General features: G+C 37.1%; 1 protein-coding gene across 2 annotated transcripts in view; it reads right to left on the bottom strand.

Annotated features, from left to right (window-relative positions):
• The window catches only part of FMN1 (formin 1), a 495511-nt gene that overhangs the window by 25931 nt on the left and 442207 nt on the right, over positions 1 to 27373 (bottom strand). For both annotated transcript variants that reach the window (XM_036735850.1, XM_036735851.1), the window contains one exon: positions 5303 to 5354. In XM_036735850.1, coding sequence (XP_036591745.1) covers positions 5303 to 5354 — 52 coding nt within the window. The remainder of the gene's footprint in view (positions 1 to 5302; positions 5355 to 27373) is intronic.

The following is a 27373-nucleotide window of genomic DNA, read 5'->3' as shown; positions in this document are numbered from 1 at the left end:
TGTGTGTGTATTGGGTAGGGGCAGAATGGAATAAGAGGGGAAAATTTTGAGTTCCACTCCTCTCCTCCACACCAGAACTAAAATCATGATAAAATGGGGTACACTGAGTACTGAACTAGGTGTAAGAAAATTGGATTGTAATCCCAAGCTCTGCCATTAACTAGAGGTCTAACCTTGGGTCATTCCCTTAAGCTCTCTAGGTCTCGGGTTCTTTCTCTGCAAAATGAGGGGGTTGCACTACATGATGGCTATTGTTCCATCCAGTCTCTGATTCTGCTTAGCCCAGCATAATTCAATAACATAAACAGACTCATATCAACTCATATAGCATAGCTGGTACAACCAAAGCCAGATTTGCTTGGGAGATGGGAAGATGTTTGGGCTGGAAGAAAATCCTTTGTAAAGATTTAGTAAGGGAGAAAAAAAAAACCCAAACTGAGGCCTCAAAGAAAAGAATCTCCATATCCTATGGATCCTCTTTCGCACTCTGTTGTTCATTTGTTTTTCAGTCGTTCCTGACTCTTCATGACCCCATTTCGAGTTTTCTTTGCACAGATACTGGAGTGATTTGTCATTTCCTTTTCCAGTTCATTTTACAGATGAGGAAACTGAGGCAAATAGGGTTAAGTGACTTGCTCAGGGTCACATAGCTAATAAGTGTCTGAGGCCAGAGCTGAACTCAGAAAGAGGAGACTTCCAGATTCCAGGCCCTTTTGCGCTCTAGTCTTGGTATTCTCATCTGTAAGATGGGGATAATACCAGTACCTATCTCAAAAGGTGGTTGTGAGGCTCAAATAAGGAAAACTCTCTAAAGCACTTTGCAAACCTGTAAAGTATGGTACAAATGCTAGCTATTATTATTATAAGCAGTTAGGTGGTATGGTGGATAAAGTTCTGGACTTGGAGTCAGAAGCATTTGAATTCAAATCCAGCCTCAGAAATAAACTAGGTGTGTGACCTTGGGCAAGTCACTTAATCTTTCTCAGCCTCTATTTCATCATCCGTAAAATGGGGGGAAACAAAGTTGTTGTGAGAATTAGAAAACATGTATTTTATAAGCCTTTTTTTTAAGGGAGAAAGGCAGGGCAATTGGGGTTAAGTGACTTGCCCAAGGTCACACAGCTAGTAAGTGTCCAGTATCTGAGGCTGGATTTGAACTCAGGTCCTCCTGACTCCAGGGCCAGTGCTCTACTCACTGTTTACAAGCCTTATTAGTGATTTTTAGCATAGAAATGCCTAGGTCCCCCAAACTGTCATTCTTTGAGTAAATACAAAGCTCTAGAGAGTCAACGATTTTTATTTCTAAACTTAAACTCTGTTCTTATCCACTCCCCTCATTCACTCCTCCTTTCCCCGGAAAGTACCAAAAGGCTAATTTGCCAGAGGCAAGCACGCTTCAGTAAAGGGACCTCTTTCCTAGGGCATTGGAAAGTAATCAAAGGAGTTATGACCAGCAAGGTTTATGACTCCAGGCTCTATCATCTCCTGCAGGCTCCGCATTTTTGTGGCCATTCTGAATATAGGACTTCTGGAACTCTGTTCATCAGTTATTATAAAACTTTGAAGCCCCTTTACAATTATGATTCATACTTTCATCTCATTTTCAATTATCAGGCAATATGTATGTCATAAGATTTTTATCGCATTTCACAGATGAACTGCTAATTGACTCCATGGCCATGATTAGGCGAGATCCAAGCTGGAACTACAGCTCAGAGTCCTATAAATTCTTTTTGCTTCTGTAAATAAAAAAATATGTTTTTAGTAAAAATTAAAAATGTTGGCCAGGGAATTTTACATCCAAGTTATCAAAAGAATGGAAGCACAGAAAGGGAGCAGGTCAATAATTTTAGTGGTTTCCTAAGAGAATGAGTCTTGTAATTTTAAACATACATATTTTGATAACCAGAAAAACAGAAATAATAAAAATGAAAAAGAAATGTTCTTTTTTTTCCCCTTTTTAAGCCAGATGCAAAACTTCAAGACTATGGGAATAAAAATTCCTAGGAAATCAATGAATAGGCAGAAGTAATTTTTTCTATTAAAAGAAAAAAGTCATCACCATGGAAACAAGTAACAAATTAGATAGCATGGAGGAGTTTATTGTGGAATATTTAGATGATATAGATTGTTATATCTGGAAAGAAATCTTAGAGATTATCTGGTTCTAACCCCTCATTTTATAGATGATGAAAATGAGTCTCAGGTGGGTGAAACAATTTTCCCAAATTTAGTGGCAGAGACAGGATTAGAATCCAGGTGTCCTGATGCCTGACTCTACTTCTATTACAGTTCCATATCTCTCTTGTAAGTGGGGTGGGTATTTAAAAAGAAAATATTTTCTTCTATTTTAGGCAGGTAGTTTTTTTTATAAACTTTTTTTTTCTTTACTCATTCTGAAAGTTCTGGTGTATAGCACATAAATATTTCTTATTAATTTTTTCCCTCTATTCTTTCACATTTATTTTGCACATGCACACACAATCAGTAAGTCTGCCTTTAGCACTGAGAAATGTGTTCCAAGAAAGAGGAAGGAGAGAAAGGTTACCTCCTTCCTCACCAGCAGCATGAGGCAAAGGGGTAAAAAACAAACATTGTGTTTGAATGGATCCACAGACTCCTGATGATACTATAAACACTGAAGCCATTTCAGGGAATGACACTATGGGTTGGAGAATTGCTATTATCACAGGGAAGGAGAAAAGCTTGTCATCTTCTCTGAGGTTTCGGTTTCCCAAAATGTAAACAGAGTCTAACCATACACACTCATTGTCCCCCTCCCTGGGATTCTGAGACCCTGTTAGCTAACACTTACTGGGGTGAAAACTAAAGAGAATGCTGAATTTCAGCAATTCTGCCTGTATGTTTTGGAAACTAACAGCAAATGTACCTCTAGAGAAACCAGAGAAAACAAATTGTTGGAAGATGAGCAAGCTTGGCTAATCCCTCCAACTTTACCAAAGACCAAACACTTGATTTGAGTCAATCTTTGTTACCCTTCTCAAGGAAAACCTAGAAATTAAATCTACAACTGTCTGAGAGGTTTAGGATACCAAGCTCCAGATGCAATGTACTTTTCTTTTAGAATTTAATTTCAATAAGTATTAGAGGTGGCCACTGTAAACAATCTAAAATAAGCTTTCATGTCCAAATAATAACTAATCATATTAATAGATTGTTCAAGAGCAGGCCAATACTCTCTAACAGATAGCAGTCCAAAGGACGACAATGTTTCTTAGTGTCTCAGAGTAGAATGATAATACATGAAAGTACCTTTCAACTTTAAAAAAAATGGATTTCTAACTGTATATTTTGTATTCATATGACTTTTTTCCTACCCTGAAATTACTCCCTTAATTATCCTCTTTTTTCTTCTGCAATTTCCTGTCTGATTTATATCCTTTTAATTCAACCAAAATTTTGGCATAGATAGTGACTATATCAAAGACCCTCCCTCCCCCTTCCAGCAAAGTGAATTGTTCTGTATCTTCTCTTAGGCAAAAATCCCAGGAAACTGTATTTACAGCGTAAGATCCCACACTGGAACATGTTCACTTATTGTTTTCCATGTATTCCCTTCAGAAACTGCTTAGGAAAAGCAAATATTCTCTAGCCTCAGAGTAAATTGTTTCTCTTGAGGATAAAACTGAAGAATTGACCAAATCTCGCATGAATATTACAACACTGACCACCAACCTCCTTTTAAGAGGGCAACTAAACAATTGTGGTTTCCACATTAAAGATGGGATCTTTTTTTTCATGTCTGTCATGAAAGCTAGACCACCTTCACCACAAAGCCACAGAAAATGCTGACAATGGCAATTTACGGCCTCACTCAGCATAGCTAACGCACTGCAGCAGCCTCACCCACTCAGGTGGGCCTCTTTTCTTAAAGCACGAACAAAGACAGCAAAATGAATGTCTGCCCTTGAAAGCAGCATTTCTGAGTGTTCTGATAGCAGCACCTATTTGGGATTCCCTACATGAACAAAACAACTGTACTATCAAGCAACTATATTCCTTTATACACTGGAAAACAAAAGAATAACATATACTCAGGGCAAAGGTACCTTCCAGGGCTTCTTTAACCTTTTCCATTCTTCATTGGCATTGTAGGGCCCAAAGGCATGCACAGGGCAAAGTGTGTGTGATTTGTGTTCAGAACCAAGGCTGTAGTGAAGTTGAGATGCCAAATGGGCAAGCGCTGCCAGAAACACCTCAGATTCATTACGCATTTGATTTTTAATTCATTTTTGGTCTCCGAGCATTCAGAAACCTTTTACTTTTGCCAAATTTGTGCAACCCAGAGTTTAAGAAGTACTGCGATAAAATCTAAGTTTATAACTATAACTATATTCCCGTCCTCCCCCCAAAAGGAATCAGCGTAGAAGAATTACAGTGCCAAGGGGGTTCTATACCTAGAACACTGAAAATATTTTCCCTAAAGTTCCTTCCCCAGCAAGTTCACAATGTGAACAGGTACAGTGGAATGATAACCAGATGATATGTCCTATTAGAAATCAGTATAAATGGAACCAGAACCTTTTCCTACCTAGTGCTTGGAAATCAACGGGTTTTTAAAAAATGGTATCTCATAGTAAGAAAGAAACTTATGTTAGCAGCATGGAATAATAGAGGTAGTGTACTTTGTTTTTCTAATGTCCAATGTTTTTCTCATCCCACTTTTGAATGCTGTGGGAATTTTGTCCAACATCTGGACTGGCAAAGACCTGCACCAAATATATACCCTTAATTTGAGAACTTCTAAAGCATTAGGTCCCAGCTCAACTTTGCAAAAGGGAGAGAGTGTTGAGTTACTTGAACTGTGCAAAAGGAATAAAGAATGTTAAGGAATCATCTTCTCAACTTACTGTTTTTTTTCCTCATTTTTCCTCTTAAGGGAACAAAGAGTGAGGGCATTGGACATTTAGAGGTCTTTCACCCTTTCCCCTCAACCACTTGCTACTTTCTTTCATCTTCAAACCATCTTTGTTTAAAATCAGAGGAAAGGAAGACCTTTACAAAAGTTGTTCCAGTATACTATTCGTACAGATGAGAAGGAGGGAAGCAGCCACTAAGTATCTCCTTAAAGCTACTTAGACACAATCTGTATAATTCTATTCTACAAAGGCAGAATGAAATCACATAGCTGGTGTTATCACTTCTGGAAATATTGTACCACCCTCCCTTAGAGCTTCTAATCCGGTTTCCAAGGACTTATTTTTCTCTTGGAAATTTGGTCTTAATGGGGTTGAGAGAATGGTTCTTTTAGAGAAGAATAAGAAACTGATTGGCCACTTACCTTTTCTGAGCATTCTCCAAGTGGGTTTCTTCCATTTTATGCTCTCCTTTTGCTGTGAAGGAAGAACAATTATGATTACAAAAAATCTCTTTATCTTCCACCATACCTACTGACTTTTTATCTCATGCTCAAGATCTGAGAATTTACCTTAAAAATAAAACAAAAAAAGCAATATCAGCCTTCATTTGGAACTGGTAACTTGGAACATGATGGTGGAGATGGTATATGGAACAATTTTGCAACTCTACATCACTCACTCACTCATTCAATTTATCCATCAATAAGCATTTGTTAAGCACCTACTATATGCCAAGGAGTATGCTAGGTGTTGGGGATACAAAAACAAAAGTGAAACACTCTCAGAAATCTTACATCCTATTGGGGGAGACAAACATATAAGTACATACAAAATAGATATCAGGTAATTTGGGAGTGTGGGATTCTAGCTAATGGAAAGATATGGAAAGGCCTCATATCTAGGTGGCATTTGAACTGAATAATGAAGGAATCTAAAAATTCTAAGAAGCAGAAGTAAGGAGGGAATACATTCCAGGAACAGGAAACGGCCAGTGAAAAAGCATGGACCCGGCAGATGGAGGAACACTAAGAAGGACAGTTTGGCTGCACCATCACTCCTGATAATGGCCAATGCCAGCTTCCCACCAGATTTTCACATCCTTATCTCCTGAGAATCAACATGAATTCAGCCACTTCTGTCACCCAACCCTTTCTACCAAAATCATGAATTCAAAATCACCCTTCCAACTGTTGAGAACAAGTCCATGTGATGACGATGACAATGAAGAAGAAGAAGAAGAAGAAGAAGAAGAAGAAGAAGAAGAAGAAGAAGAAGAAGAAGAAGAAGAGAGCCTTTGTGTTATCTGCTGCAATATGATCATGAAAACAATCACCATTGACTGTGGACATCCTGTTGGCTTGTCTTGCAAGAACAAAACCTTTTAACCTTTATGTTGCACTGCATGGTGGGAATTCTCCCAACTGAGAACTCTTTAGAACCTGATGTTCTATAAAGGTCAACTCCCCAAACTCTTACCATTAGCAGCTGAAAATTCTTTTCAAAGTATGAATTACTTGATTATTGATATTATTTGAGTATTCAGCTTCTTGGAGAAATTGCCTTGATAAATATGATTACTGAATATTAATGCCTCCAATTTTCAAAGATCTGACTTTCTTTGGTCCTAGTCTAGTCAAGTAGTGGTAGTAGTTAGGCCAGTAGGTGGCTCTGTGCATAGGGCAGCCTCAGGCTTGGATTCAGGAATGCTTGAGTTCAAACTCTCACCTTAGACTCACTGGCTATGTGATTCTGAGCAAGTCATTTAATTTATATCAGATTCAGTTTCATCTGTAAAATGGGGATAATATCACCTATCTCACAAAGCTATTGAGAAGATCAAGAGAGATACCACATAAAGTACTTTGTAAACCTAAAATCACTATACAAATGTTAGAAACTAGTAGCTAATATTATTAATTATTCCAGACTAGCATTTCCACTTATCTCACTAGAAATGTCAACTACTTGAGGCAGACTTATGTTAACAAATGGAGCCCTGAACTTGGAGCTGAACCCCTAAAGCTAAGATGGTGTAATCCAGGCCAAATCTCAGATCCTGATATTCTGCTCTTATATTCCATGAAGGCAGATGCATTAATCTTCAGCCCCTGCACTAGCTTGCACATAATAGGAAATATACTTGAGCTAACAAAGCTCTTGGACTTGAAAATGGAGATGAAATGCAAGTACTGCCTAATTCACAGGGTTGTTGTGAGAAAACAGCTCTATTGAAGACATAGGAGGTGGCTTTATGTTTGTATCTGAGATCTTAATGTGAAAGAGAAATGTGAAAATAAAAGGTTCCTCTACCTTTATTTAAATTACTAATTCAATGTCAACTATGTAGGATAATTAAATAATTCCTGCACAAAAAGACTGTACCATGTTCCTCCTCCTCTTTGCCGCCCCCTCCACCAACTCTCACCTAAGCTCATCTGCTTGAAATTTAACCATGACTTTGAAAATAAACATGACTTTGGTTAGGCATTTCTTAAAGGTTGAAAGGTTATAGATCTCTCTGCCTCATCCAAGACCAAATATCAGAAATATGGGATTCTGCAAACCATTTATCTTATAATAAATCAGTTTTAAATGTCTATACTTTCCCACTTTCAGATTCTTTTAGCATCCCAGGGCTGAATAAGATCATGAGTAAACACTTAGTTTATCCCATATTTGAGAATATGGCATATTCTTACCTCAACAGATACCTATCTTATTCTTTAAACTAAATGGAGCATGATATTCTTCAAAGTCTCTTAATGATAAGTCATGATTACTTCAATTCTCCTAGGAATCCATAGACTAATGAACTAATTGTGGCAAGATCCTCTAAGTTGCTATTTACAAATAACATTATATTAATTTTGCATCCAACCTCAGAAAACTACAGAATCTCTTTACAACTTTTTCCAGTCTAAAAAATCTTCCTAACCTAAATCAACATTTTATTCTTTCCTTTAACAGCAATCTTAATGGATTCCTTTTAAAAGTTTTAACATTTATATATTTTTAACATTCATTTTTAAAAAATTGAGTACTCATCATTGAAACTGAAAGTCATCATAAAATACATGCCCATGTTACTCTCAAGTTGAAGAATACTTTAATGTAGCAAAAAGAGTTAGTCACACAATATCCTTGAAATACCATTTATATTTTAGCTGTTTAGTTTCATAATGCTGATGGTAGGTGTACCTCTTCCTACTCAAACTTAATGAGTTATATGTATTTTTTAAACTCAAAAAAGTAAATGTATGCAACTAATTCATAAAATAATTGTGTCCAATGATTTTTTTTATCATGGTGCTAAATATAAAGTATGATCCTAATATATACTTGCTGATTGGTAGGGTCATTTGCAGGGATAGTAGAAAGGAGTTGGACTTAGAGTAGGAAGGACCTGGGTTCAAATCATGTCTCCAAAACTTACTGGTTGTGTGACCCTAGGCAAATCACTTAATCACTCTGAGCCTCATATTCCTTATTTGTAAGATGGGGGTAACAAAAATAGCTACCTCAAGATGGTGAAGATTAAATGAGATAACGTATGCAAAATGTTTTGCAAAACTGAAAGCACCACATAAGTGTTAGCTATCATTATTTTTCTCATTCTCACTATATTGTTACTGTGATCTCAGTCTTCTTACCTTTTCCAATAAAGTTCAGATAAAGAAGGTCCTGAGACAAGATGCTACCCTGCTATTATTCTTTTATACTTAATGTTCTGTGGACCACTGTACAAGCAGACAAAATACCTGCTTTTCTGTAGTTTACTAAAAGCAGTAGGACATAAGCTTATCCTATAATAAATGATGATCTGTACTTTGTCCTCTTTCCATGTTGTGCAATTTTTGTCCTTTCTGTATTTTGATGTCTGTATTTTGGAAGTTCTTTGTTCCATTTCAGTTGGAGGATATGTGCATTTTATATGGAGATAAAAAATATCGTTCTAAAGTTTTTATGGATCAATGTTCTATCTAGGCGATCACGAGCAACACTTTGATCTGTGCCAATGGTCTAATTCCACAGCAGTTTATTGATTGCATTCTCCTGGATAACTTGAGGTCTGTATTTGTATCATGGGGATCTGTTGCCTTTCAGTTGATGAAATGACAAAATTCTAGCTATTGAGGCATGTTTTGCTACATATTTGGTTGGGGCTAAACTTTTGTAACCTGCAATAATGTGTAGCAGTTTCTACCATTTCTCTGCATAACATGCATTGATCACTATTATTGTAACATGAAATATTACAATAATGTATTATGTTTATATAGTATAACATGAAGCTTATACTAAAAGACTTTTAAGGAGGCACATATCCTATGTATTAGATGATGATGATTCTTGAAATCAATTCTTCTAATCCTCTCATTTGAAGATGAGGACACTCAGGCCCTAAATGATAAGATGACGTGTTCAGGGTCATATAGGTAATTAGTAGCAGAGCCAGAACTCAAATTCAAGTGGTTTTTCCACCACACCATATTACTATAGTTGATACAATTCCATCGTTTTTAAGATGCATCTGCTATACTACTAATCCTAAGAATAACTACTGGCTTGTTTTTTAAAGAGTTTTCTTTACAAAAACTCTGTGAAGTATATAGTGTATTATTATCCCTGTTTTACATATGAGGAAACTGAGGCATGTAGGGACTAATAGGACTTGCCCAAGGTCACAGAGGAGAAAAGACCAGAACCCAGACTTTTGACTCCTAGCAGAGTTCTTTCCATTGATTTATTTTGTCTTCCCGTAAATCAGTACAATTTCCATTCCAGTGGAATGAACAAACCAACAACCCAAGTTTACGTAGTTGGGAAATTCAATAGTTGAGAATAATGATGATGAAAAATTTTGATGATAATACTATCACCTTCTGGTTGTATAAAGCTTTACAGCTTTTCCAAAATGCTTCATAGCCATAATATACTACAATATAATATGATATCTCATTTGATTCATCAACAATCCTGTGAGGTGGTCAGGGCAGGTATTATTCTATCCATTTTACAGATGACAAATCTGAGTTTTGGATAGGACTTGCTAGTTACAAAGTCAGGGCGAGAGCTCCTGATTCCCAATCCACTGTTCTTTTTACTGTATCAGGCTACCTAATAATCACTGGTTGGGTAACCTTTGATCTGGTTAATTGGACAGAATGTTTATTAGACCAGATGGAATGTTACACAACAGTGAGTCACACCCACACTATCAAAGCACGAAGACGGATCTGTTCATCTTATTACTTTTAGGATATAAGGCTTTTTTATGGAAAAGAATACATCAGTGGTGCTACTCCTCCTTGAACAATCCATACACCCCAACTCCCTCAGTATGAAAGACTTAAATGGCATGATACTTCTCTTCCTCATCCTAGCATATCCCATTTGGGAACTGGTACATTTGGGCAAGAAAAGAAGCATGGGTCATAGGGAAAGAGAGGAAAGAAAACTGGAATGGAAAGTCAAGACTTAGGTTGCAATCTGAGTTATGCAATTCATTAAGTACATGATCTTTGACAAGGGACCTCAGTTTCCTTATTTTAATAATAACACAAACAATAATAACATGACAGGATTGACCTCTATGACCTCTAAATTCCCTTCTGCTTTATAGGATCATATATATAAAACTAAATAACTTCCTGATTTTGAAGGTGAGACTGAGGCCCAGAGAGATAAGATAATTTGTTCAAAGTCACAAAAAAGTAGCAAAGACAGGATTTGATTTCATAGTCTCTCTCACTTCAAATCCAGCACTCTTTCTATTATACTACACTGCTTCTCACTATCATAATTAATTAGGAAGAAAGGAAAGATTCATTAAGTAGCTACTAAGTGCTTTACAAATATCATCTCCTTTGACCCTCACAAAACCTTGGGAGATAAGTCCCATTATTATCCCCATTTTACAGTTGAGGGAACTGAGGCAAAGAGAAGTTAAATGATTTGCCCAGGGTCATACTGATACTGGATAAGAACTCAGGCATTCCTGAATCTAAGCCTAGCACTCTATCCACTGTACCACTTAGAAGCCCTTAGCTAACACAAATAATCATAAGTCCCAATAGAAAATTCCATATATGACATGGTAATTTTTTAAAATGGTGTAATCATGGCAGCCCCATTTTGACACACATGGTAAATAAAGTTATAATTCTGTGAGGTATTCAGGCTAAGGAAATTTATCCATTTAACGTCCTGAATGAAGTATTCAACAACTTGATTTTCAAAGGGATGCCATTCATGTTCTGAAAGTAGTTTCTGAAGTCACTTTCAAAGAAATTCATTCCATTATGCCAAACATAATTAAGACCTGTTTATGGATACCTGTCTGTCGGGGTGGTAAAGGCAGTGGAATCAGGAACAGGGAAGTGGGATAGGGGGATTGTCCTAGAATTCTTTACACAGTCTATTATACTTTAATATACCATGGTTTATAGACCTGACGTGACTGGTATAAACCAACAGGACACACAATAAAGAAGTTGTTTTTATTATGGCTCTACAAATAGCGATGCTAATGAGGAAACAAAGGGAGTGCTTTCCCCCTTCATGTGGTATCCATCTGATACTACACTTTTGCTTAGAAAGTCATTCTGTCTTATACTTTTCAGGAGCAAAGAATGTTGCTCGCCAAGAGTGACAACAGCATAGCAGTGAAGGGGAGACTTCATGGGGGGGAGAAGATGGAGAGGGAATAGCTTTTCTGAGGTCATTTTGGAGGAAATAAAGGAAAAGCCCAATTGTAGACTTTAAACCAGGGCAGGAAAGTCTAGAGTCATAAGGGCTACCTTTCTTACACCTTGTATATATCTTTCCTAGGAAAGATGAAAGCATAGATTAGTGGGCCAGCCAACACATAATGGATAGGAAAAAAGTGCAGAACTGTGATTCATTTGCATAGGGAACTCCTGGGTGAGGAAATTCTTCTACCAATGCAAGTGAACATCTTCTTTTATACAACTTATAGTAGAGAGTTGCCTAGATCAGTGGTGTCAAACTCAAATAGAAACTGGACTATTAAACTGCACATAAGGATCCCTGTAGGCCTCATATTGATTTAAAAAAAAACACGCATTAACATTATCTATATCTTATTCTATTTTTATTTACTTTATTAAAAGAGTTGAGAGAGAAGAGGAGAGGAACTAGGACAGACCCTTAAGGTAGTGGTTCCCAAAGTAGGTTGCATTCATGGGGAGCACAGAAGGGGAAAAACCATTAAAACTTCTATTTATATATATATATATTATCAATAAAAATAATAAATAACTTAAGCTTCACTAAATATTTAATATATGGCTTGATATTGGAACCCTCACTTTGTATGTTAGATGAACATGTGTATGATACATGAGAAAAGAGTAGGAATTCTACAACAATGAACGGATTGATGTTAACAACTCTCCAGTTTGCTTTCAGCATACGGTGACATGTTACACTTACATGTGCCCAGTTAAGTGAATTTATGGATTATCTATTTTTAACTAAACTAATCCACACAAAATGGACTAGTGGATTAATAAAACTGCCTGTGAAGAAACCATTCATTGGGGTAGAGCCAAGATGGTGAATTAGAGAAGCACTAAGCTGAGCTCTCCCAACATTTCCTTCCAAACAACTTTAAAATAATGCCTCTAACAGAATTCTAGCATGGTTGTGCCAATAAAAGGTCAAAGTAAGACATTCTTCCAGCCCAAGACAACCTAGGAAGGAGTCCATAAAGAGAGATCTGTGACACAAAGGAGGAGGGTGGCTTGGAGCCCACATGGATGAAACACCACTAGTGGGACTAAGTAGTGGTGATAGAAAGAGCAGCAGCTTCAGGAGCTCTCAAGCCAGAGATGGTAAAAGGATATGGCACTGGTCAGAAAGAGGTTACAGGGTATACCTGTGCTAGCATTGGATGCAGTACCAGACAGTGTTTGGCAACTCTACTGCCTATAACCACTTCTGGGTCATAGTCCTAGGGCAGAGAGGGGCACTTTTGGCCAAGAGGAAGGGGGAGGCCTGAGGGACAACTGTCTGAAACTCCATTGCCTAGTTCAAGTGTGGAAAGGAACACTTTTGTTCAAGAGGGAGTGGAAGCCCTGAGGGATAGTATCACTTCTAGCCCTAAGGGATCAGGAACTCTGAGGAACAGTATAATTTCTAGTCCCAAAGGAGGAAGGACCCTGAGGAGCAGGATTGATTGCAATCCCAAGGGACCAGGGGCCCTTCCTGGGAAAGGACCAGAGTGCAGACCAAGAGAGGAGTGACCTCATATCTCCCCAGATCACACCAAATTGGAAGCACTAAAACCTTCCAAATTTTGCTAACTGAAAACAGCAGTATGAAAAAGCCTGAAGCTTGAATCATGAAAAGAATTATGCACTGGCTAAGAAACGGAGTGATGGCTCAGTGGTAAAATACATAACACACAGTAGTAAATGATCATAGTAATCATGTGTTTGATAAACTCAAAGTTCCAAGCTTTTGGGATAAGAACTCAGCATTTGATAAAAATTTCTGGGAAACTGGAAAGCAGTTTGGCAGAAACTAGGCATAGACCAACACCTCACACCATATACCAGATAAGGTCAAAATGGAAACATGATTTAGACATAAAAAGTCCTATCATAAGCAAACTGAGGGAACATGTAAAAATGTACCTGTCAGATAATGGAAGAGTTTATGGCCAAATAAGAGATAGAAGAGATTATGGGAAATAAAATAAATAATTTTGATTACATGAAATTAAAAAGTTTTTGCATACATACAAAAACTAACGCAGCCAAAATTAGAAAGAAAACTGGAAACTGAAAAAAATTTTGCAGCTAGTTTCTCTGAAAGAGGCATCATTTCTTAAATATATAGGTAACTGAACCAAATTTATAAAGAGTCATTCTCCAGTTGACAAGTGGTCAAAGGATATGAGTAAACAGTTTTCAGAAGAAGAAATCAAAGCTGCCATCCCACACCTACAAGACTGGTTAACCTGATAGAAAAGGAAAGTGACAAATGCTAGAGTAAATGTGGAAAAATTGGGACACTAATGAACCATGAGTGGAGTTGTAAACTAATCTGACCTGAAGAACAATTTGGAACTATGCCAAAGGGCTATAAAACTGTACGTAGCCTCTGACCAGCAATACCACTATTAGTCTGTATCTCAAAGAGATCAAAGAAAAGAGAAAAGATCTCTATTTGTACAAAAATATTTACGGCAGCTCTTTTTGTGGTGACAAAGAATTGAAAATTGAGGGTATGCCCATCAATTGGGGAATGGCTTAACAAGTTGTGGGATATGATTGTAATGGAATTTTTTTTGTACTATAAGAAATGACAAACAGTATGGTTTCAATCTTGTATGAAGTGATGCAAAGTGAACGGAACCAGGAGAATATTATGCACAGTAACAGCAATACCATAAGGATGATGAATTGTAAAAGGCTCAGCTACTCTAATCAAGATGATGATCCAAGACAATTAAAAAAAAAACCCATGATGAAAAATGTTTTCTACTTCCAGAGAGAAAACTAATGAACTCTGAATATAGACTGAAGCATACTTAGAAAAAAAACTTATTTTATTTTTATTGTTTAATTTGCTTGTGTTTTCTTTTGCAACATGGCTATCATGCAAATATGTTTGCCATGCCCTCCCGTGTATAATTGAAATCAAAGTGCTTGCCCTCTCAAGGTAGGGGGAAAGGAAAGGAGGGCAGAAGAGAATTAAGAACTCAACATTTTAAAAAAATGACTGTTAAAATAATTTTACATGCAATTGAGAAATATTTAATGAAACAAAAAAAAATTTTTAAAAAGAAACTATTGAGGAGAATAACAATAATGCAAGTACAAGTGAATAGGAAAATAGCAGAACTGACACTGCTTCTACTCCTAAGACTAGCTTTTCACATTATGAAAGAAAACCAGTGACCATCTAATCAGATTGAATTAAGTCTCCCCCATCATGAAATCATCAAGATTGTCTTTAATATGGGTTTTTCATCTACTATAATTAATCATGAATTTCCTCTTAAATATATATTGCATCTTGATTGCACATGTATAATCGGTATCAAATTGGAGCAGTGAGGGGGGGAGAGAAGAAGAGAAGTAAATTTCTTGTTTAATAATGTAATTGAGAAAAATAAAATTAAAATAAAATGTAAAAATATATATTGGCTAATTGCCAATGACTAGGAAGACATTTAAGAACTAACATTTTGTTGCTGAAAACTGTGATTCATGTATAAAATTTACATATCTGCACAAGGTGAAAAACTTGGAAACAAAGTTTTCTAACTTGTTTAAAAAAGATCCAAATAAAGAGTTTTATTGGGTTTTGAATCTATTTGTTAAAAAATCTAAAGATGTAAAACTCTCTGATATGTTTACTAGAAAAACTGATTGGCATCAAGGGAAGATGGAAAACTGTTAGAAAATTTCAACAGAAACTTGTGCTTAATTGGTAGAAAGGGGTTAAAAATTAGTAATATGATTTATTAAGTCAGTGGTACAATTGTTCCTTTTGGATCTCTGTATCATTGTAAGATATCTTTTTAAAGCTATGACAGTCATTAAAACCAAGCATTTAAGTGAACTCAATTTAAAATCAGACTTTCCAGTCATTGTATATCAAAATGTTAGGCCAACTAAAAAAACCATCTAATTACATAGCTTGTGTTAAAATGACTGTTAATAAATTTTAATGAGAGCAAAAGTCATTTTAATAAAAATCAAATTAACATTAAATCATTTGGTTTATTTCACCTTTCTCTCATCCTTCTTCATTTATTTTTAAAAAGCATGCTTCATAATGAACGCCAGGAATATGCTGGAGTTAGCTTAAACTAGCACACGAGAGCTGATTGTTAAATTCTGAGTGTGAGTATCTACACTTCAGAAGCTGGCAAATGCTACAAATCAAGGCTTGATTTATTGTTTTGTTCATTGTCTGAACTTTAGGAAAAGAATGGAGAAAATGTTAATGATGCACATTAAATTTAAAAATGTATCATGCATAATTTTTTTTCTGCAGAGACAGTTGTTAAATATTTACCAGCACACCCTTGATTGTACCTAATACATTAGTAAAGTAGTGCATTGTACCCAAGATGATAGGATCATAGGATAATTGTTCTAGAACAGGAGCAGACTTCAGAGGCTATCATAGTCACCTTCCTTCCTTTATTTTGCAGATGAGGAAACTGAGACCTAGGGAAGTTAAGTGACCTGCCCAAGGTCACTAAGGCAGTAAACATCAGAGACAGGATTTGAACCCAGGTTCTACAGAGACAGGGTTCTTTCCTAAATTAGAAATAAATATATACATATTGTACATTCAATTTTTTTTAAAAGATGGGGTTGGAGAAAACTCACAACTAATGGGCAGATGCTGACCCAGTAAAAGAGAATGGAGAAGGACCAGTCTGACAAGTAGGAATACAACCTTGAGACTTGGTGTTGTCATGTAACATCTATATGACCCCAGCCATTTAATGTCTATGAGCTACAGTTTGCTCATCTGCAAAATGGAAGTAGTAATATACTACCCACATCATAGAGCTGGATTTATTTTCTATCTAAGGAAAGCACATAACAAACAGAGGAGGTCTATATAAAGGTGAGTTATTATAACAATTACCAAGTTTTCTGCATGAGTCTGCACGTCAGAGAGCAAGTGGAAGATGGAATTTCAGGCTTCATACTGAATTTCCTGGCTTTCATTGGCTTAAGAACATCAGGTTCCAGAACTCTGGCTCTAGAACATCCAGGAGCCAAGATTTGGAGTGATTCACTTGGAAATTCAGCTGTGAGAGACTCATTAGCATTAATAAGAGTCAGGTGGTTATGAAAGAGTATGAAATTCCTCATGATGTGGCACATATATACATATATATTTTTTAAATAAAAAGTTAGCATTATAAATAAAAATGAAATGATAAGAGTCTTTTGTGGGTATGTTTTCTCACTAGCTAACAGGCTAGAAAATAACAAGTATTTATAGATGTTCTAAATAATTATGTTAATATAACTTTTCCCTGGAAACCTCCTATAAGTTTTTTTTTAATGTCCTTTTCACAATGCTCAATGAAATCAGCCATTTAATCTCATAATGGAATTCCTGGCCAGGGCATCTACTAGTAGTTCAGAATTTTTGCAAGTTTCTGCTGAGTGCTGTGGGCTTTGGTAGTCTATCATTCTTACAGAAGATGCCAAAGGAAGCAAAATGATGAAAGCATTTGGTTTCCTCTAAAATTCCAGATTTTCCAGAGGATCATCCATAGTCTGTGTTTCAGCAAGTACCCTGTGGAAATTTCAGAGGAGGTGGAGACTAGAGCTTTGGAACACTAAATTAGGAACTAGGAATGAACCGCCAGCTATTCTGGATGGAGTCAAAACTTGCAATCACTTTACAGCATTTCTTCTGACCATTAAAGTCTGTTCCAATGCCAAGAGGGAAACTAGAGCTACTAAATTGGTGATATCCTCACTTAAGGCAGGGACAATCCATATTTGTTCATTAGTTTGTACCACAAGTCCCTAGAGTTCAGGATTATAAATCTTGTGGGTGAAGAGATGACTGGGTCATATATTCATTAACTATTCAGACTAACCATGAAGTAAACTGCTGGCTTGGATTTTTGAGAGGTCTGGAGGGACAGCACAGAACCTATATGCTCTGTCTCCATAGCTAAAATTTAGTGGTCTACTAGTCAAGGAGCACAAAGTTCTATTTCTTTTGTATTCCCAAGTTAAAGAAAACCACCCTCTAAATCTGGAAGATCTGTGTTGTTTCCATCTCTGACATGTAGTGGCTGTGACACCTCTCAGTGTTCTAATTAATTTTCTAGGACTATAAATTGCAGAGAAGGAGCCAACCTACAGCTGTAGGGAGAGTTTCCTCAATTTCCCATACCAATGAAATCACAAGACTTATCACTGACTCTATCCTCCCCAGTCCCCCAACACTTGCTGGGCCAACAAGCAGGGTTCAATAAATGCTATTAATTAATTAGTAGTTTGACTACTGGCTGATCATTTTACCTGGAGAGGGAGAGGGATAGAGAGGTAGAAGAAGGAGGAGGAGGAGAGAGAGACACATACAGTGACAGAGAGAAAGAAGAGAAGATGAGGGAGAGGGAGGAAGAGAGAGACAGAGGGAGAGGAGAGGAGAGAGGGGAAGGGAGGGGAAAGGAAAGAAGAGAGAGAGAAAAGAAGAGGAGACAGGGAGGAGGAGAGGAAGGGAGAGGGGAGAGAGGGAAAGAGAGGGGGGGGGAGGGAGGGGGAGAGAGAAAGAACGAGAATACAAAGTGACTTCAGAAAAACGTAAGTAGTCTGATCTACATATGAATTTTGAATTGTAAACACACTCTGCTAAAATAGAGATTTTGGCATACTCCTCCCCACTGGCCATGGAAGAGAGCTGATCCCCTGGATAAGGGAATAATTACCATCTGGTGGAGGCTGAGGAGAACTACACATAGAGAAATAGCAAGAAGAACTATAGAGTAATGAAGGACCATGAAACACACCTATAACAATGAATAGTGAATGGCTGCTACCTGCCGAGATCTGAGAATTGTGGAAAGCAGTCATACAACAATTCAGGACAGCAAAGGAGAATATGAAAGGAAGCTGGGAAAGAGCTCTTTGACAGTAGTAGGAACTACATTGAGGAGATCTAATGTGGAGGAGGAACCCTCAGTAGAAATTGCTATAAATTACTGAGGCTATAAAAACCTTTGGGGGGAGTGAGTGGAGAGATTTGCCTGCTGGTGAGTATTGATGCTTTCTATGGTTCTGTTAAAAGCCCCAATAGTTCCCTTAACCCCTAAAATAAACCTGTATGAACATGAGTTTTGAGCCGCATATGCTAGTATGCTTGTGATGGAATGAGATAACTTTACCTTAGAGGTATCCAATACTGAAGTTCCAAGATTATCCTAATAGAGTTAATGAGACAAAGAAGTCCCTTAAAATGTACCTGGGATCTTTGTGCTAGGCAAGAGGATTGTCTATGGAAGAATCACTCATTTTCCACTATTAAGCCACAACTCTCTTTAAGAATTCTAGTAGTGGCTTAGGACACTAAGGCAGAAATAAAATCAGATTTAAAGTTAGAAGGGATCTCAGTTCTCTACTCCAACCTCTTTATTTTACACATGATGATACTGAGGACAAGAAAGGTTAAGTAATTTGCCCAGGGCCACAGAACTAGTCAACTAGTTGGTACGAGGACTCAATTCCTTGGACTCCAAATTTATTATTCTAATTATATCCTGTTTCCTCTCCTAACTCACATACATTTCTTACTTTCCTTTGCATTTGCTACTATAACATTTGAATTTATGTAGTACTTATAAACTAGTCAAAGTGTTTTCTTCCCTTTTTTTGGAGGCAATCAGGATTAAGTGACTCATCCAGGGTCACACAGCTAGTAAGTATCTGAGGCCAAATTTGAACTCAGGTCTTCCTGACTTGAAGTCTGGTGCTTTATCCACTGCACAACCTAGCTGTCACTCAAAGCACTTTCATATCTATTACTTTATTCCAACATTTTTTCTCAGAATTATAGTTTTAAAGAGTTTCTTTGGAAATGCAACCCCAAATCCATTAATAATCAAAGCTATTTTCCAGTTAACTAAGTATCAATGCAGTGAAAGTAATAAATGACCTGCTTCAATTCACAGGGCATAGTGGATTGAGCTGGAGTCGGAAATACTGGATTTGAATCCCACCTCTCATGCTCATTAGCTACATGACACTGGCCAGTCACTTAATGCTTTTGAGTCTTAATTTACCATTTGTAAAATGGAGATGAGTCTTCTAGTACCTAGCTCACAGGATTTTCTCTCTCTCTCTCTTTCTCTTTCTCTCTATATATATATCTATAGATATATAGATATATACAAATATATAGATGTATATAGATATATACAAATCTTTTTTTTGAGGGGGGAAGGCAGGGCAACTGGGGTTAAGTGATTTACCCAAGGTCACACAGGTAGTAAGTGTGTAAAGTGTCTGAGGCTGAATTTGAACTCAGGTCCTGACTCCAGGGCCAATGCTCTACTCACTTCGCCACCTAGCTGCCCCGATATAAAATCTTTAAGTGCTACTATATATGTGTTAATTAGTAGTATTACCTCCCATACAAGCTACCATAGTAGACATGCTTTCCATATTAAAGAAGTGCTTCTACATTCTACTAGCGGACAGCTATACCATTAGTACAAGGGTTTATTCTCAGAGCAATTAAAAGAAAAAAAAAACAAACAAACAAGGATCTGTTTTAAAGAAGCCATGTTACTGGGGGGAAAGTACTCAATGAGATGGAGACTTTTGGAGTCATTTATTCCTTAGCTATCATTCAACGCAGAGACAGTACTCTTCTTTATAAAATGCTTTTACTTCAGGAAAAACAAATGGGTCATACATTAGACATATGCTATAATGTTAACTTATTAAAAACATAGATCCTTTTGGCATCTGAAAACTGTGATGGATCAACTAGGAAGTGGGAAACCTGAGTGGAAATATGTATGTTTATGAAGTTTGTAAATCAGTATCAAAATGCAAACTCCTCTAGGCGATAACATGCTTTAGTGGCAATGAAATTTTTGGTAATGCTATTGTTAAGGTGAAGGAGGGCACTGCTGCTTTCTATAATACACAATTGTATGCAATTAAAGAACAATTTTATGGAAAATAAGATTAACTTACAATAAGTGGCTTATGAAAATACAAATAATTCTTTTCTCTGATACTCCTAAACTGCAAAAAGCTTCAAAATAATTTTCCTAGCTTTTTCATTGGATCTTGAGATTTAAAGATGGATCAAAGAATCATAGATTTGGGGCTAACAAGGGCTCAAAAGGTCATCCATTTCAACTTATTCACTTTCCAGATGAAGGAACTGAGTCTCAAAGAAGTAAGGTTACAGAGCTAGGAAAGGAGCAGAACTGGAATTCTAACTCAGTCTACTGACTCCAAATTTAGTGCTTCTTCTGTGTTCTATTGGCCTCTCTCTATTTCTTAAATGTAATGAAAGCAAATTTTACATTTAACTACATTTGGAAGAATTCCATCCTTACACTATGGTTTGCATCTACAACATAGAAAAATCTCTTTGAATTGACCAAGTGTATCCAGCTTACAGAACTACAAAATTAGAGACCTGAGACCTAATAGGAAAAAAAAGGTTAGACTCAATCTATTCTGTGTTGGGGAAAAAGAATCTGAGAGATAATATAAAGGATGCATTTTTAGGTTCACTTATGATGCAACAGGGCACCAGCATTTTTCTTGTAGCATAATAGGAAAATTAAGGGAAATACATAGTATAAGCATTATGATTGAGAAGTAGGTTTCCCTCCAAACTCAAAAAAGATAGAAATGTTCAAATAATAAGAAAATGTGAAAAGAACCACTGACTAGTACCCTTCAGGTAGAGGCGTAAAGGTTGTTGTCTGAACCACATGATGCTGATTTCAGAGAGGGGTGGGGAAGGGGTAAAGCATGTGAAACCAGAGGCTTGAAATGTTTTAGTAGAGAAAAGCCATAGCATGACCTCCTCCTGTGGGATGATAACAATGATTTATGAGGCTGAAGTCATTTCTTCTGATTGAGCTTAAGCAAGATTGGTTTCACATGATCTAGGAAAACTGGGCAAAGTGAGCTGGGAGCAGCAGCCACAGATGTTTGACTAAAGCTCTAGGATCTGCCCTTCAAGGGGATTCTGGAGCTCAGGGTAGAGGGGAGAGGAAAAGGGATGGGTTAGGAGAAAGTATGGTTTTCTGTGTCCAAAGATGTTCCTCTTCATTAGGAAGGTCTTCCTTTTTGCATCCATCTATGGTATTTTTTTAAAAGTATAATTCTTTCATAATTGGGAGTAGAGGCTCATTGTAAATGTCCAGTGGGATAGTGGCAAAGCTGAAATTATTCTCCATAGGTTTATATGCATCTTTCTCATTGCCTGTAAGGTTTCAAAGGTGGTTGAATTCCCTTTTATTGCTAGTCACTGATTTTATTCTGGCATATGGCGGTTGGCGCCATGACACGGAGTGAACATTTTATACCTGAATTAAAGTGGATATTTGACAGTTTCTGTCAGAGACTCCAGAGCAAAGAATTTGTTGGGACAAGATTTATTGCATATTTTATATGGGACACATCTGTTTCTTTGCTAGCTTCACTTCTTTCCTTAAAGAATGTAATGAAGGTTCCTAAAGAAATATAACAACTGATGGTAAAAAATAATAGAAAAAAATGTAGTCAAGAAGTTAGGTTCTTATGACCCAACCTGACATTAAAAAAATTCTTCCACACTTTTGAGCGGGGAAAACAATGCCTCATAGCCACTTAACAAAACCCAGTGTAACATTACTGTTATTAGCAACAATTACTTTGTGGTAGGTTTAAAGCCATTTATATAACAAAGTTAAAATTGAAAGTTCATGTCATATGATTTTATATTCAAAACAGAACTGGTAAGAATAACTTAGAGGCTTTGATGTTTTTTTAAGGTTTTTCCATCTTAAATAGCAGGCTTAATGAATAATGATAACAGCAATAATATGGTTTACTTTGACTCCATGTTCCGATGCATCGATGACAAATATGCCATTTATAGACATTTCAATTTGCTGTTCCTAAAGGTAAATTCAAGCAGTTCCAACATGAAGGTCCTTTAAAAAATATGAGTACATAGAAAATTGTTTGCTCTCCAGAAACTCTTGTAGCAAAAATATAATGCAGGAGAAACTCTCTATTACATAAAAACTACATTCCTGTTTTAAGAGATATAAGTTACTGGAACTTATACAGGGAAATAGAGGCTGTTTAGAGGGGGCCTATGGTTCTGAGTATTATATAAATCTTCAAGTCCAAACTTTCTAAATTCCAAGTCTACGAAAATATTTTATAACTCTAAAAGGTAGGTATGAGATAATACTTTTTTTTTTAAGGAATTGAGCTTGGCCAGAAATATGTGAGTATCTTATCTTCTTCTGTCTCCTTTGTCTACCTATGTCATTCTGATTCTTAGTTTTTTTAATTCCTCTTCATGTCATCTCTTCCCTAAGGTGTCCTCCACTTTCCTGCTTTCCAAATTAACTTCACATTATCTCCACTGAAATTTGTCCTTCACTGCTGTCAAAAAGCAATTGAAGCAATAGGCAAGGCATACAATTAGTCCTGTGGCACAGGGCTCCCATCAACAGGTTGGCTTCAGTCTTCCCGGATTAAGTATTTCTTTTCCAGATCCATACAAGTTTAAAGGTAACTCGGTAGCTGCCATTAACCATCAACCAGCAACAGTGTTGTTTATTCATTTGTTTTTTCCTAGCTGATGGATGGGGTTCAGAAGCAGGACCAGCACGAGCTTTGGGGAACAGCAGAGGAAGCCTGATAGCAGCTTAGTAGCTGAAATTTGGAGTTGAACTCTAGAACATTATTGAAGACTATGATCATACCTAATGTAGTTCTGTTGAGGTGTGAAGGAGGAAGATGAATAGCATCACATGATGGATAGAGAACTAGCCTAAAAGCCAGGATGGCCTGGGCCCAAGCTAGCTGTGTGATTCAATAAGCCACTTAATGTTAGTGCCCTGGGCAAAACTCTAGGACTTTGAGTTGCAGGTGTTGGTTTGCACTGATAGAGGGAGACTTCACACTTGGGACTTCCCTATGCCAATGAAATCGTAGGTCCAGTTCCTTGTAGACAAGCAAGGGAGTTCCAGAAAAAAAAATCTATTTCTGCTTCCTTGAGTACACTAAAGCCTTTGATTGTGTCGATAACAACAAAATGTGTTAAGTCCTCAAAGGGACGGGAGCACTGCATCATCTTACTGAGGAACCTGTATGCGGACCAAGAAGCAATAGTTAGAACCAAACATGGAACAATTGATTGGCTTAAGATTGGAAAAGGAGCACAATAAAGCTGTATATTGTCCCCTTATTTAACTTACATGCAGAGTACATCATGCAAAATGTCAGACTGGATGATTTGAAAGCCAGGATTAAAGTAGCTAGGGGAGTACCAACAATCTCAGATAGGTAGATGATACCATCCTAATGGCAGAGAGTAAAGAAGAATTAAGAAGTTCTTGATGAGGGTAAAGAGAAGAGTGTGAAAGCTGGCTTGAAGCTTAACGTAAAACAAACTAATGAAGATCTTGGCAACTGGTCCCATGGGAGAAGTGTCAGACTTTATATCCTTGGGCTCAAAGATCACTTCAGGTGGTGACCATAGCCATGAAATTAAAAGATACTTGCTCTTTGGAAGGAAAGCTATGAAAAACCCGGACAGCATACTAAAAAGCAGAGACATCACCTTGCTGACAAAAGTCTGTAGAGTCCAAGCTAAGCTCTTTCCAGTGCAATGCATGGCTGTGAGGGTTGGACTACAAGGGAAGCTGAGAGCCACACAACTGACACTTTGAATTGTGGTGCTGGAAAAAGATTTCTGAAAGTCCCTTGGATCAACTCAGTGAAAAAATTAAAGAAATTAATTCAGGCTATTCACTGGAAATTCAAATACTGAAGGGGAAGCTTAAATACTTTGGCCACATAATGAGAAGACAGGACTCTTTGGAAAAGATCCTGATGTTGGGAAATATTGAAGGCAAAAGGAAAAGGGGTTGGCAGAGGACGAGATAGATAGAGTCATGGAAACAACGATAAACTTGGACAGACTTTGAGAAGATAGCGGAGGAAAGAAGGGCCTGGCCTGGCATGTTGTGGTACGTGGGGTCATGAAGAGTTGGACAGGACTGAACAACAGCAGGCTCTAAGAATAAACTTGGGTCATATAAGAAGCCTTAGAAGATGGCTATTTCAGGGTCACAACATCACAGATTCGGGAGCTGGAAGGGACATTAAAGATCATCTAGTAATCTTCATTTTTTATAGACCAAGAAATGAGGCACAAAGAGATAGATTTTCCCAAGGTCATGTAAGAATGAGTAGTAGAATCAGGATTAGGGCCCAAGCCCTCCAGTTTACTATTTTCAATAGTGTAATTATAGGGATATTGTATATCTGAGATTAAGCAACTACACTATATTCCTATCCATGCTAAGTGTAGGGTTCGAATGTGGTAACTATGGTAATGAAAAGAAGTACAGCAGAGCAGTTCAAGACTGACCAAAGGAATCAAACTCTAAGCATGCACAGGAATACCTATACCAACCATCAATGTCGAAAGGGCTTTTAGTAATAACATTAAAATGCACAATTTTTTAAAGTCAATTATTACTATCATAATCTATATGTTTGGTTAGTATCAATGATTTGTCAAATGATTAATTCTTAATAAAAATAAAGTTTGTATAGCATGTTTGGATTGCCAAAGCATCCTCCTTGCCACAACCTTGTGAGGTAGGTAGTATAAACACTATTATCTTCGTTTAATAAATGAGAAAATTGTGGCTCAGAAAGTTAAGTGATTGCTACGTGAGCCTATGACTAATATTGCAGAGCTGGGGCTTAAACCTAGATCTTCCTCCTTTCAAGTTCATTGATCTTTCTACTACATAACCATCTTCATTTTACATGTGAGGCAACAAGGCTAGAGAAATTAACCTTCCCAAATCAGTGGTAGAACTGTGACCAGAACCCAGGTCTCTTGGTTCCCAGTCTACTATTCTTTCTTTCTCATCAACTTATAGAACCAAAGTTCTGGCATTTCTAGTTTGATCAGGCTTTCCCAAAAGTTGGTCATGAGAAACACGAGAAAAAGTTCGATAATATTGTAGACTCAGAAAGTTAGTAGCTTTGGGACTCCAGGCAAGTCACTTCAGTTTTCTATGTCCTCTCCTCTGTAAAATGAGGATAATAATATCACATACCTCACAAGGTTGTTGAGAGGATCAAAAGTAATAACATGTATAAAGTGACATGTAAATGCTAGTGATTATTATCATTATTAGGCTTTCAGCTCTTCAGAGACTCTGAAAGAAAGTAAAATGGCAAAGTATAAAAATTATTAAAATAACCACTTTAAAAGTAAAGTTCATTTTAAGAAGTTCCCCAGGAACAAACCTCTAAAAGTAATACTTTTCTTTTACTCATAGTGGCAGACTTGGCAGAACAGCCGGTGGAATTCTTTATGGGTAACTTTCTCTTATGAAGGATATTCTTCACAGTAAAACCCAGAAAGGGCTTATTTGAATTTGAAGGGAAGAAGGGCGTCAGGCCTGGGGAGAGACTGTGTGGCTCTAATGTTCTGTTGCAAAAATAGCAGAAGGCCATGTTGGGGCTGTGCTTTCTTTTTAACAGTTCTATAAAACAGCAGCTGTGAATAAATAGCGTTTCATTTAAATGCTTCAAGCCACACACTGTTTGAAAAGGGCTTTGGAGTTGCCAGCACTCCATCCACAGCAGACGTTATATTGAATTCTTTGGGAGGGCTAGGAATTAAAAAAAAAGCAACACAAAGAAAGAAAGACTCATCTACCACCTAGTTATTAACAAAGATAATGAAGACTCAAAAATAACACTAGGAAATGAGAGCACTGAATTCATGTGAGTCTGCCATTGTCTTCATACTATGGGCTGCAAGTTGATTGGGGTCAAAGCACAGATCCCAATGACAATTCATAGTTCCTGCTGCTTACAAGGTTTTCCTTAGTTTCTCAAACATCATGATTATAGTGGTTTAAACAACAACCCACAAGCCCTATAGATAGCATAACATCACAGAGTTTGGGGATTGGAAGGGTCCTCTATAATATCCCTAACAAATCATCATCCAACTTTCAATTTGGAGATAGCCATTGATGGGGAACTCATTACCTCTGTAGGCATCCTGTTTCTACCTTTGGTTAGTTCTGATTCCTAGGAAGTCTTTCCTGCACAGAACTGAAATCTGCCCCTCTGAAGCTTCCACTCATTACACCTATTTCTTCCTTCTGAGGTCAAGTAGAGAAAGTTTAATGTCTCTTCCATATGATAGCCCTTTAAATACCTGAAGACAGCTATCGAGTTAATACTCCACCCCACCCCATTCCTTTCCTTCTCCATGCTAAACATCCTAAGTTTATCTAAAAGATTCTCATATGTCATAGACTCCAGTTCTTTCACAGTCCTGGATGCCCTGGTGTAGACTCCATGAGTAGGATGCCCAACTGTGGACTTGTTAATGAACTTCCCAAAATCTAGCGCCCAGAATCAGTTGGCTGATCAGTCATGAAGGAAGAACTCCAGATGCACTCTTGTCTAGGGAAGAATAAAAGGTCAAGTACAGTGGGACCATTATCTCCTATGCCTCTATTAATGCAGACTAAGATAGTATTGGCTTCTTTTCTTCCCTCAGTAACTTATATTAAGTATTCCAAAGTCTTACTGCATTTTTAAGCTTTAATTGCTACTAAATTAAATTAAGCTATATTAATTATAAATTAAGTTATTAAAGCTTAAAATTGCACTAATACCTTTGGCACACCCTGTATTTATAGACTTATATTGAAGTTTCAGTTTATTAAAAAACCCCAA

The sequence above is a fragment of the Trichosurus vulpecula genome, chromosome 8, assembly GCF_011100635.1.
Source record: "Trichosurus vulpecula isolate mTriVul1 chromosome 8, mTriVul1.pri, whole genome shotgun sequence".
Classification (NCBI taxonomy): domain Eukaryota; kingdom Metazoa; phylum Chordata; class Mammalia; order Diprotodontia; family Phalangeridae; genus Trichosurus; species Trichosurus vulpecula.
This window is presented reverse-complemented; position numbering and strand designations above follow the sequence as displayed.